The 13,742-nt window shown below is 40.8% G+C and overlaps 1 protein-coding gene across 1 annotated transcript in view; it reads left to right on the top strand.

Annotated features, from left to right (window-relative positions):
• The first annotated feature begins 5,252 nt into the window (after window positions 1-5,252).
• katnbl1 (katanin regulatory subunit B1 like 1) overlaps window positions 5,253-13,742 on the top strand; it is a 36,329-nt gene continuing 27,839 nt past the window's right edge. Inside the window, exons 1-2 of the mRNA XM_033026923.1 lie at window positions 5,253-5,444; window positions 12,053-12,186. Coding sequence (XP_032882814.1) covers window positions 12,067-12,186 — 120 coding nt within the window. The 5' untranslated portion in view covers window positions 5,253-5,444; window positions 12,053-12,066. The remainder of the gene's footprint in view (window positions 5,445-12,052; window positions 12,187-13,742) is intronic.

A 13,742-nucleotide genomic window follows, 5' to 3' on the forward strand; every position in this document is an offset into this window, starting at 1 on the left:
TATGTTTCTATAGGAATCCCTCTCATCCTTCTAAATTCCAGTGGATACAAGCCCAGTCTTTCATCATATGACATTTCTAGCACCCGTAGTCAGGATCAAATCTGGGCCTGTGGTGCTGTAAGGCAGCAACTCTACCACTGCGTCACCCCATTTTCTGTAATATATTTATTATGGTGTCACGTCAATAAAGATGAACACGTGATTCTGATTTCTGCCCTTAGTTGGATAACACACATCTCCAGTCATTGTGTTTTATGGCTGGTTTTCAACCTCTTCAGTCTGAAGGTCTCGACCCGAAACATCACCTATTCTTTCTCTTCAGAGATGCTGCCTGTCCTGCTGAGTTATTCCAGCTTTTTGTGTCCATCTTCAGTTTAAACCACCATCTGCAGTTCCTTCCTACACATTTTGTTAAGCGAAACAGGTCCTATTCTCATAATATTATTCACCTCAACTAAGTATTTTCTTCACCTCCGTTGCTGCAGAGAATACAATCCCAGTTATCAAATCTTTCTTCAAAATGAAAAAAAAAATCTAGCCCAGCCAACATCTTCATAAATCGCCCCTGGATCCTCTCCAGAGCAATTGCATCCTTTCTACCATCTCCAGAGCAACTGCACCCTTTCATAGTCTTACAACATGGAAACAGGCCCTTCATCCCAACTTGTCCATGCAGATCAAGATGTCCTATCAAAACTAGTCCCATTTATCCGCATTTGGCCCATATCCCTTTAAACCTTGTGTGTGTCAGTGTGTGTGTAAGGGTGTGTGTGTCAGTGTGTGTTAGGTTGTGTGTGAGAGTGTGTGTTAGGTTGTGTGTGAGAGGGTGTGTTAGGTTGTGTGTGAGAGGGTGTGTCAGTGAAGCGGCGACAACACCCGGAGTGAGCGGGGACTTGGCGATGTCCGGGGAGCATTTCCCTCCCCCCCCCCACTCCCCGGGAATGTGGGCCGGCCCAGGTGCTCTGTGTCCAGCTGGGGTCCGGGGGAGGTGAGGGACAGTGACTCTGGGGTCCGAAGGAGGTGAGGGACAGTGACCCGGGGGTCGGGCATCGGAGCGGAGCCTTAGCCGGAGATTCATCCCGCGTTTGCGGAGGGGGCACCGACGCCCCCACTTTTGTCTACATTGCCATTTTAAATAGTGTGCGATGAGCCAATCAAATTGCTCGTTCTTTACGGGAATCCCGCCGACAGAAAAGTATTCTCATTGGTGAGTGTGGAGGAGTGTGGCTTTATTTATTTATTTATTTATATTTTAAAATATTTTTTTTGAGCTTGAGAACATCTGTCATCAGCGTGAGAATTTCATAAAACGCGTGAGTCTCAGGTTCAATGCATGAGAGTGGCAGCCCTGCATAACCCAATGATTGGGTTAACATGTGATGAGCATTTGTTGGCGTTGGGCCTGAACTCACTGGAATTTAGAAGGATGAGGGGCTCCTTATTGAAACTTACTGAATAGGGTGATTTCACGAAAGGTCACTGGAGCGTAAATCCCCACTCACGTGACCGAAAATTTTAACTGGGGGACAAGCGTCACTTCCGGTACATGTTAGTGGATGGGAAAACACGCACTTTCACACCCGTTAAAAACATCGAAAACGGCCCGTTTTTGAGCTGCAATTAAGTGAGCCGGTCGGGGTGACCGTGAGGAACAGCTACCTAAATTTACAGCCCAAAAAAAAGATAGAAACTAAGGTAAATACAAGAGCGAGCTGAAGGTGTAAATACAGCGGAAGTGCTAACGGACTTTTTTCTTGGAGATTTAAAGATCCAAAATATCGGGAATTATCGCGTTTGCTCGCTGCATTTCATCAAAAGTGGCATTATTGACTTTTTATCTTTATTCATTTGTTATATGAAAAGTATTAAAAGTTAGAAACCCGTCACTAAAATTGCAAAATCGCCCGTGGATCTCGGGTGAGTTTTAACATGCAAAATGAAAACGCTTCTGAAGCTCCATTTACCATTTAAATAATCGTAAACTTGCATCTCAGTAAAATTGATTTCAAAACGCATTGAGAGTTTACAATTGTTTAAATGGTAAATGGAGCTTCAGAAGCGTTTTCATTTTGCATGTTAAAACTCACCCGAGATCCACGGGCGATTTTGCAATTTTAGTGACGGGTTTCTAACTTTTAATACTTTTCATATAACAAATGAATAAAGATAAAAAGTCAATAATGCCACTTTTGATGAAATGCAGCGAGCAAACGCGATAATTCCCGATATTTTGGATCTTTAAATCTCCAAGAAAAAAGTCCGTTAGCACTTCCGCTGTATTTACACCTTCAGCTCGCTCTTGTATTTACCTTAGTTTCTATCTTTTTTTTGGGCTGTAAATTTAGGTAGCTGTTCCTCACGGTCACCCCGACTGGCTCACTTAATTGCAGCTCAAAAACGGGCCGTTTTCGATGTTTTTAACGGGTGTGAAAGTGCGTGTTTTCCCATCCACTAACATGTACCGGAAGTGACGCTTGTCCCCCAGTTAAAAATTTCGGTCACGTGAGTGGGGATTTACGCTCCAGTGACCTTTCGTGAAATCACCCTATTGTGAAAGGCTTGGCTAGAGTGAAATGGGGAGAGGATGCTTCCCAGAGGGAGAATCATAGGTCATAGCCTCAGAATAAAAGGACATGCCTTTAGAAAGGAAATGGAAAAGAATTTCTTTAGTCAGAGGGTGGTGAATCCATGGAATTAATTGCTACGGTTGATTGGAGATTGACAGATTTTTGATTAGTAAGGGTGTCAGGGGTTATGGGGAGACAGCAGGAGAATGGGGTTGAGGGAAAGATAGATCAGCAGTGATTTTATGGCCGAGAAGACTTGATGGGCTGAATGGCTTAATTCTGCCTCTGGAAGTGATAAACATGAGCTGGTTTTACAGAGACGCCTCAGAGGGACAGAGTTGATTTGCATCTGCAAACATAAGCATACATTGTGTGCAAAGATCATAGTGCTCTGATTGTGTGTGCATCATGACACAGTTCTTGGCCAACAGATTATTATCTTAATGGGGTTAGGTTAGGTAAGGGGGAGATACAGCGAGACCTGGGTGTCCTTGTACACCGGTCACTGAAAGTTGGCGTGCAGGTACAGCCGGCAGTGAAGAAAGCTAATGGAATGTTGGCCTTCATTTATTCTATATCCTGAGAAGGATCCAAAGTCCTCAATTAAATTTAATATATTCGGTATACTAATTTGTGGTTTTGTGATGTACAGTAGTACATCATCGGCATATAGGGATATTTTGTTATTTGAATATTTTGTATTATAACCGTAAATATCCAGGTGTGTTCTTATTTTTTCAGCAAGGGGTTCAATTACCAAAGCAAATAACAGCGGAGATAATGAACAACCTTGTCTATTGCCCCTTGATAGTTCAAATTTCGAGGATAATATATTATTAGTTAGTATTCTAGCCGTAGGTTTGTTATATAATAGTTTTATCCATGCAATGAAGTTCTCTCCCAATTGGAATTTTTGCAATACTTTAATCATATAATCCCATGCTACTTGATCAAACGCTTTTTCTGCGTCCAGTGAGATGATAGATAACTCTTGGTCTTGAGATTTATGTGAGTGCATTATGTTAAGCAAACATCTCAAGTTATTGAATGAATGTCTCTTAGGTATAAATCCTGTTTGATCCTCATTTATTAGTCTACTAACATACCTGCTTAGTCTACTGGCTAGTGTTTTCACTATTATTTTTTGATCCGTATTTAACAAAGCAATAGCTCTATATGAACCTGGTTCTTCTATATTTTTATCTTTTTTAAGTATTAATATGATCGTTGATTCTGCTAGTGTTTCAGGTAAGCTTTGCTCTTTAAAAGCATATGTATACATTTTCTGTAATCGTGGAGTAACTATGTCATAAAAATATTTATAAAATTCATTACTGAATCCGTCCAGTCCTGGTGTTTTTCCATTCATAATGGGAAAAAAGCTCATACTTAAATTCTGGAAAAATGCGCCCACACCAACAATAAAAATGTGGACATCAAATATGTTTGAAACATTACATCTGGAAGAGATGAGATTCCTCTTAGCAGGTAAAGCAAACCAATTCCAAAAGACGTGGTCTACGTTTATGGACCTATTACAAGCATGAGGTGCAATAGTAATTTTAAAAATAAATAAATAAATAAATGGTATCAGGACCTGGCAATGGGAGGTAAAACAACAAAAACAGACTTGGTTGGTAGTCTTTCTGCGGAGTTTAATGTTATAATAGAGCGATTGTCCTTACTTTCTTTTTCTTTCTTTTCTAGGGTCTACTTTCTTACTTCACTTCCTTCTCTAACTTCTTTTCTAAGGGGCTTTCTTTTCCCAACACTCTCTTGCACTTCACGACTCTTGCGCACTTTCTTTACTTTCCTTACTTCTATCTTTTTCTTAAAGCTCAAAAAAAAATGAAGCGGTACAAAAAATGTATTAAGATATATGTGTTGTGTATTATTGTAATTTACCGTACTTCTAATAAAAATAATTAAAAAAAAAAAAAAAAAAAAGGAATGTTGGCCTTCATAACAAGAGGATTTCAGTATAGGAGTAAAGAGGCAGTTGTATAGGGCTCTGGTGCGACCACATCTGGAGTATTGTGTACAGTTTTGGTCTCCTAATTTGAGGAAGGACATCCTTGTGATTGAAGCAGTGCAGCGTAGGTTCACGAGATTGATCCCTGGGATGGCGGGACTGTCATATGAGGAAAGATTGAAAAGACTAGGCTTGTATTCACTGGAGTTTCGAAGGATGAGGAAGACTCTTATAGAAACATATAAAATTATAAAAGGACTGGACAAGCTAGATGCAGGAAAAATGTTCCCAATGTTGGGTGAGTCCAGAACCAGGGGCCACAGTCTTAGAATAATGCGGAGGTCATTTAAGACTGAGGTGAGAAAAAACGTTTTCAACCAGAGTTGTGAATTTATGGAATTCCCTGCCACAGAGGGCAGTGGAGGCCAAGTCACTGGATGGATTTAAGAGATAGTTAGATAGAGCTCTAGGGGCTAGTGGAGTCAAGGGATATGGGGAGAAGGCAGGCACGGGTTATTGATAGGGGTTGATCAGCCATGATCACAATGAATGGCGGTGCTGGCTCGAAGGGCCGAATGGCCTCCTCCTGCACCTATTTTCTATGTTTGCACTCAGCGTTGAGGTTGAATAGACTTGCTGCTGCAACCTGCGGGCATGCGCGGTGCTGGCTGTCAGCCGGTCACGCCGGGTGGTGGCTCGGTCCTCCGAGCTGGAGGACCACGGCTATCCCGTGATGCTCCGGGCTCTTGTCAATGGCGCAGAGACGGGTTGGCAGGCGGCGGTTCATTGACTGACGCTCATTAGCGAGCAACGGCTGAGGGGCCCAGTGCGGGGCTGGAGGAGGAGGAGGACTGGCACGGTTTCTATCCACTCGTAGCTCCGGCGAAACGCTGTAAAATGTTAGGGTGAGTGAATGTGTCTGCTGGTGCAAAGCCTGAGGCCTCCGTCTTGACCCATTGGGGATTGGCGACGCTGCCCTCAAATTCAATGTATTTGATCATCTTTATACACATAATGTGCATCGGTGTAAATCCTTGCTATCGATAAAAATAAATCATCGTTACAACCAAAGCTGGGATGTGGCGGCCGCGAAACCCTGAAAAGTTGTTTATTTTTAAAGCCAGGGACAAATCCCAATGATCCTGAAAGACCCGCCCTATCAACGGCATATCTGCGGTCGTTTGAATCCATTTTGTTTGCATGCGATGGCCGTGAGGGAACTTGTACAAAGGATGAAGTTGTCAAAGCAGGAAGCGTTTCTGTTATTTGACCACTATTCATCTATACGGAACTACTGAGGTATACAAATGTATTGTTTACAAAGCTGAATAGCATCTATACTTTGTTTTCTTTAAAAAAAACAACTAAAACCAAACTGAGTATTTGAAACTTGCCTCGTATATGTAAATTATTTATTGCATACTCATTTCTTATGGGCTTAGAAGTAGGATTGGACAAAAAATAAAATAGTTCTGGTTGCCCACCTATTGGAAGGATGTCCTTAAGCTAGAAAGCGTGCAGCAAAGATTCACGGGGATGACACTGGGACTGGAGGGCTTCACTTATAAGGAGATATTGGATAGGCTGGAACTTTTTAATCTTGTGCAAAATGAAGTTACGGGTGACCTTGTATACAAAATCATGAGGGGTGTAGACAATCATAGTCTTTTTCCCACGGTAGGGGAGCCTAAAACTAGAGGACACTTAATTAAGATGAAAGGGAAAAGACCTGACTTGGCAAATGTACGGAACAAGCTGCAGAGGCAGATACGGTTATAATGTTAAAAAAACATTTAGATGGCTATATTGAAAGGAAAGGTTCCTAGACTGATCCCTAAACAACTCCATTAGTTCATTCATCTTCTCCCACCGAAACAACCCCCCCCCCCCCCGGGCCAGGTACTTTCTCCTACAACCGCAAGCGGTGTAACCTGTGTCACTATAACCTCCTCCCTCGTATCTATCCAGGGACACCAGGAGTCTTTCCAGGTGAGACGAAGACTCGTGTGCACTTCCTCTAGCCTTATCTGCTGCCAGTGTTCCTGATGTAGCCTCCTTTAAGTTGGTAAGACCCAGGTTTCGCTGAACACCTGCGCTTGGTCCACCAAGGCCTTCTGGATATCCTGGTTGTTAATTCCACATCCCATTCCCATACTAATATTTCCGTCCAGGGTTGCCCCTGTTGCCAGAGTGAGGCCACATGCAAACTGGAGGAAAAGCACCTCGTATTCTACTTGTGTAGGTTACAACACAATGGCATGAACGTTGAATTCTTTAATTTTAGGTAACTAACCAAATGTGCCCCCTTTTCTCCCACCCTCTTTGGCACACCTGAGCCTGCATCCATTTCTCCCCTGCCTCCCTCTTTCCCCATACATTCCTTCCTCTGGCTTCACAATTTGTAACACTTCTTTCCTTATCTCACACCTTTTGTCTTTTCACCTTTGGTCTGTATCCAACCATCTGCCTACCAAAAACACCTGTATCCACCTATCACTTTCCAGCCTTTGTCCTGCTCCTCCTATCTTCCATCTTTCTTCCCCCCCCCGCGCCCTCCCTCCCCCCGCAATCAGTCTGAAGAAAGGTCCTGACCCGAAATGTTCTTCAGAAATGCTGCCTGACCCGCTGATTTACTCCAGCACTGTCTTTTTTTTAAAGCTTATAAATGTCAGCAGGATGAAAGAGTCCTCAGTCTTCTATATGTCTCATATTTTCCACTTTTTGATAATTCAAAAAGTAGATAATGTTGCATGTAAAAAATAGTCACAGAGGGTACTGATCTGTAGTCAGGAATTTTGTGACGATCTACAAAGCTTCATTAATTCACAGAAAGTGCAGCCTGTGGCAGCATTCGGGTGTGCAGCTGCATTTTTCAAATCAGCAGCTTCCAATTTCACTGGTCCAATCCACAGTATGACAGGCAAACATTCAGCTGATGTTGAATCCTCTCTTTAATTTTACATTGCCTGTTTGCACTGAATATTAATTTCTAATGGCAAATGGGCTAAGCCTACTTTGTCTTTGAGGTTCTGCTTTTTCAAAATATATGATTAATTATGTACTTTGTTTACTGAAATGATACAATCAAATATATTATAAGCCAAAAAGGAAGTGTAACTATACATATTAAAATTTGCATTACAAATTGAGAAGGCGATAAGATGTTGTTGAATCTGCAAAAAGTAAAATTGTCAGCTGTTTAAAAGCCAATAAAAGTTTCAGCCATGACACCAATAGTAGTGCTTGCCCGGAGGTTTTGCATTTAAGCCTCACTCAGAGATCTGAGCACATAATCTAGTGTGATACTTCCTATATATACTATTCTGTGATCTTAAGCATTAACCCATCTGCCTCTTGTTGGTGTTATATTTCCCTCAGCAATGAAAATTTAAAAAAAACATTTGTTTGGTGCCCTTTACATTCTGACGATGTCCCAAAGAGTCATCTGCACTCAAGTTATTTCTGTTGTAGGAAACATGGAGCCAATATGAACATAACAGCGTCAATGTAAAAATAGGCTTTGAATAGGGTTGAAAAGTAAATACTGATCAAATGTGTAGGAACACTTCTCATACAGTCACAGTCTTACAGTGTGGAAACAGGCCCTTTGGCCCAAATTGCCCACACCGGCCAATGTGTCCCATCTGCACGAGTCCCACATGCCTGTATTTGGCCCATATCCCTCTAAACCTGCCTTATCCACGTACCTGTCTAAATGTTTCTTAAACGTTGCTAAAGTACCTGCCTCAAAGTCTATCAGAGAGCAGGCAATGTGTTAGTTTAACATCATATTGGAATATGACATCTTATCATGCTGTATCCCTGTGAAGTTGAGTGGATTGTAATCCTCAACTTTCTACCTTGGGGACAAAAATTGTATTAATTTAGCAGAGCTAACATTATTTACCTAATTTTCTTTCTCTGAAAGGATCTTTTTCTTTCCCTCGCTGTTACTGAACTCTAATAGGTGTGATGTATTTATTTCATTACACTTAAGCAGTTGGCATGTAAATTTTATTTACATGTGAGCAGGCTATAAAAACCATGGATGAATCAACACCACTGATGGAGGAAAGGTTGATAGACATGTGAAAGAGAATAAGTGAACTGCAGATCAGTTGGGTAATGCAACAATTGTGAACCAACAAAGGCTCAATGGGCTGGATAACTTCCACATTGTGTCTCATCTCCTATTTTCTCACAATATGTATTGGTCTAAGCATTTATAATTTCAATATTTCTCACATTTATAATTACAATATTCCTCGCTGCTCAATCTGAGAATTTTCTAGAATATTTTTTTTGTGTTTTTTTTTGTTTATTTTATTAGAAGTTAATACAGTACAAAACAGTACAGTGGAACCTAATTTTAGGTGCCAACTATGTCATACCGTAATCCATTCTATGTACAACCTCTAGTTTTATGTTTTGAGAAGGAAATAAGCAAGACAAGAAAAATAAAATAGAAAGGGGGAAAAAGAGGAAAAATAGATGGTAGAGAATAGAAAAACGTGAAGTGTGTATATATATTAAAAAAAAAAAGAAAAAGTGGAAAGTAGAAATAGGAGAGAAGGCCCCTTAAAAGAGAAATTTTCAAATCTTTATTCGGAGATGTAGATCTATCCACGGCATGAACTGAAATCAGCAATCTTTACGGTACCGCTGCATCACATGATTCCAAAAAGTCGATGAAAGGAGACCAACTCCTTAAGAATTGGTCATATTTATCTATTAGTCGGTCTCATTTCTTCAAGGCGTGCTATTTTAAATATTCCTGAAAGATTCAATCAATTTTTGAAGTATTAATATGTCTAAATAATTGATACTGATTTAAGATGACGGATGTCAAAGGTTATGGGGAGAAGGCAGGAGAATGGGGTTAGGAGGGAGAGATCGATAAGGCATGATTGAATGGCGGAGTAGACTTGATGGGCCGAATGGCCTAATTCTACTCCTATTCCTTATGACCTTATGATGACTAAATATTTCAATTATTTTTAGATGTGGGATCTTCAAATTATTTGTGTTTTGAGAATTACTATTACTTACCTCACAATCGTCCTTTTCCATTTCCCAAACATGCACTGGTGAAAATTTTGCGCGTGGCATTTTTATATCCACCTTTTCTGTTATTTATTCTGAATTTCAGCATTGCATTATTTTGCACCATTAGTGTGTGAAATCGGTGCTTAAATCTTGGTCTGTACATACAGTTGTCTTTTTTCAACTATTGATGCGGTTGTTTGAAATATTTAATATGCATTAAGAAAGATAAAAATATAGTGGTTAACTGATTTTGGCATTATTTTATTACATTGACATTTTAATTAAAGGAACATTTACTGTTTTCTTTACACTCATATGTGGAGCAGCAGTATATTTATTTATATAACAGTTTGTTATCTGTTCTGTGGATGCCTGGAAATGGTCAGAAACAAAGTGAAGTACAACATTATAACTGGAAATTTTATGAAAAATTGTGGCAAAAAGTCCATGAAATGGAAAATGTTAATGAAAGGCAAGAGATTATTTGCCAGTGATTTGTGAAGTAAGTTATTCCCAAGAAAAAAATTATGTTAATTAGTGAGAAGCCCCCAGATTATATTTTTAAATACAAGGTTTTATGTGTGAGGAGCAGTTATTTATTTGATAAAATGCATGTTGAATTATGTATGTATAGATGAGTTGTGTATTATTTAGCAATTCACATGTTTGTTCCTACTTTAAAATGTTTACATTTCATTCTGAAGCTTATGGGCAGTTAGGACCAAAACGAATAGAGCATAGAGAAAGTAAACATGAGCTTGACATAAGAATGGTGTGAAAACTGGTTGGCATTGTTGATTTCCTGGTATTTAATAACTAGTATTGCTAAGTTTATGGACCAGGACAAACATGCATGAATCTGGGACCAGCAGAATATGTCATCTGGAAACCATATGTACTGAAAGAGAAATTTGAGTTACTGACTGGCAGCAATGTAAAGAATTAGTTTTATTAAATATATTTGTTAGATATCAATGGCGTCCAATTCATCCTTGAATCTATAGTCATCCATTTCTTGAAAAACATCAAGCCTTGTTTTTTTGTAGACACAAAATGCTGGAGTAACTCAGCGGGTGAGGCAGCATCTCTGGAGAGAAGGAATGGGCGACGTTTCGGGTCAAGACCCTTCAGACTGATATCAGGGGAGGGGGCGGGACAAAGATAGAATGTAGGCGGAGACCGTAGGACCAGTGGGAGAACTGAATATAATCCTATTATATCCAGTTTTTATTCAGCATATAATCCTCCCAACATTTTTGCCACCTCCAACGGGATTCCACTGCTGGCCACATCTTCCTATCTCCACCCCTTTCTGCTTTCCGCAGAGACCGTTCCCTCGGAAACTCCCTGGTCAACTCGTCCCTTCCCACCCAAACCACACCTTCCCCAGGTACTTTCCTCTGCAAACACAGGAGATGCAACACCTGTCCCTTTACCTGTCCCCCTCGTCTCCATCCAAGGACCTAAACAGTCTTTTCAGGTGAGGAAGAGGTTCACTTGCATCTCCTCCAACCTCATCTACTGTATCCGCTGTTCCAGTTGTCAACTTCTCTACATCGGTGAGACCAAGTTCAGGCTCGGCGATCGTTTCGCTGAACACCTCAGCTCAGTTCGTCTGAACCTATCTGATCTCCCGGTGGCCCAGCACTTCAACTCCCCCTCCCATTCCCAATCTGACCTTTCTGTCCTGGGCCTCCTCCATTGTCAGAGTGAGGCCCAGCGCAAATTGGAGAAACAGCACCTCATATTTTGCTTGGGTATTACACCCCAGCGGTATGAATGCCCTTGCTTTCTCTCTCCTTCCCCTCCCAGATCTTCTAATAATCTTACTGTCTCCGCCTAAATTCTATCTTTGTCCCGCCCTCCTCCCCTTGCATCAGTCTGAAGAAGGGTCTCGAACCGAATCGACGCCCATTCCTTCTCTCCATAGATGCTGCCGCACCCGCTGAGTTACCCCAGCATTTTGTGTCTACCTTCGATTTTCCCAGCTTCGACAGTTCTTTCTTACACAAGTCTTGTCTATTCATCTCTTTCATGCAAATCCCTGGACCAGCTGCATCTACTGACTGAGGAACTTAATGCAGCCTATTTTTCTGTGCTTGTTGATCTAGTCTTGCTCACATGGCTGAAGTTGAAGATGGCTACTTTCTCTTTTCTTTCTATAAACACTGTGCAAATATAAAGCCAGTTGAGTTTACAAACTGCATGCATTAATAGTGATGAATGACACAAATAAGTCCAGCCAGGGCGTTTCATGTGATTTGGAGTACCATAGCCAAAACAACCATCTGAGTCAGTAGAAAAAGCTGAATATCTTAGGAACAATGATCACAGAAGAGAAAGAAATCGAGTAAAGTTGATTTGTGCACAATAGACAAGCTAAGTCGTTCGCTAATTGTGTTTAACTTTTCTGAGAATTAGTTAAAGCAATGAGCATATTATATTTTCTCATCTGTTTTCAACCTAGGATTGAAAGTGATTATGGCATCTAGACTTCAAAATGGCAGGCAAGGTGTATTATTTGCTGTGGAAGATGAGCTTATTGAAAAGAAGCAACTTGGTAAAAGAATGCATTCTGATTACAGTGAGATAATGAAAAAGGTGAGCAAAAAAAAAAAGAATAAAACTGCACAATATGACATAATGTATTGTGAAAAATCTCCATTTGATTATTGTTACCATTGTCCTTGCTCCATTGTGTCTAGTACATCAAGCTGGCCTTTTCATCATTATTTCCATAACCAATGTTGCGATATATCCTGCGGATTCCTCTTTATTCTATTTCCAGATTTATACGTTAGTTTTTCTTCAGGCCTCATAAATTTTCAGGCAGCATAAAGCTCAACTCTTCTCCAGCTTCAAATGTAACAACAATTTTGCTGACAATAGTGACCTATCATGAACTTCTAGTCTATAAAAATCGCAAGTGGGAATGACAATAGGTGCTGGAGTAGGCCATTCAGCCCTTCGAGTCAGCACCACCATTCACTGTGATCATGGCTGATCATCCACACTCAGTACCCCATTCCTGCCTTCTCCCCATATCCCCTGACTCTGCTATCTTTAAGAGCTCTATCGCTTGAGAGCATCCAGAGAATTGGCCTCCACTGCCTTCTGAGGCAGATAATTCCACAGATTCACAACTCTCCGGGTGAAAAAGTTTTTCTTCATCTTTGATCTAAATAGCCTACCCGTTATTCTTAAACTGTGGCCCATGGTTCTGGACTCCCCCAACATCGGGAACATGTTTCCTGCGTCTACTGTGTCCAATCCCTTAATAATCTTATATGTCTCAATAAGGTGTCCTCTCATCCTTCTGAATGCCAGTGTATACAAACCCAGTCGCTCCATTCTTTCAACATATGACAGTCCCGTCATCCCGGGAATTAACCTCGTAAACCTACACTGCACTCCCTCAATAGCAAGAATGTCCTTCCTCAAATTTGCAGACCAAAACTGCACACAATACTCCAGGTGTGGTCTCACTAGGGCCCTGTACTACTGTAGAAGGACCGCTTTGCTCCTATACTCAACTCCTCTTGTTATGAAGGCCAACATTAGCTTTCTTCGCTGCCTGCTGTACCTGCACGCTTACTTTCCCAGTCTACATTATGTATGTAAAGTAATGTTTTGTGCTTTCACATTTGTCCTTGACTTTTATTTCCTTATATCATTTCACTTGTAACTGCACCAAAATATCAATGACTTCTGTATTTGCAAGATGATCTTGATTTTTTTTCTCTCCGGCATTATGTTGTTTATGAGAATTGATTTATATGCACTAGAAAAGAAAAAGTACTTTGATAAAGTTGCTCCAAATTCAAATGAGGTGCCGAATAAGCAAATTAGAAGTGAGGTCAAATAAATCATATATTTTGTCTGTTTAGTCAAAAAAAGGAAAATTGTTAGTGGTTTAGTTTATGATTTTAGAAAGAATCTTGGTTCAGGAATTGCTCTCGAGGTTGAAAAGTTGCTAAATGTTGGTGCTATTTAAGAAGACTAAGTGGAGACCCGTTGGGTCTGCTCCCCCAACACAATGTTCCACCACTCACCCGTTCCCCCAACGCAAAATTCTACCACTCACACATAGCCCCCAACTGCGCAGGCGCATCTCATTTCCCTTCATCGCCAGAACTCCCTCCCCCTCCCTCTTCTTC

The sequence above is a fragment of the Amblyraja radiata genome, chromosome 9 (assembly GCF_010909765.2).
Source record: "Amblyraja radiata isolate CabotCenter1 chromosome 9, sAmbRad1.1.pri, whole genome shotgun sequence".
In the NCBI taxonomy this organism is placed as follows: Eukaryota; Metazoa; Chordata; class Chondrichthyes; order Rajiformes; family Rajidae; genus Amblyraja; species Amblyraja radiata.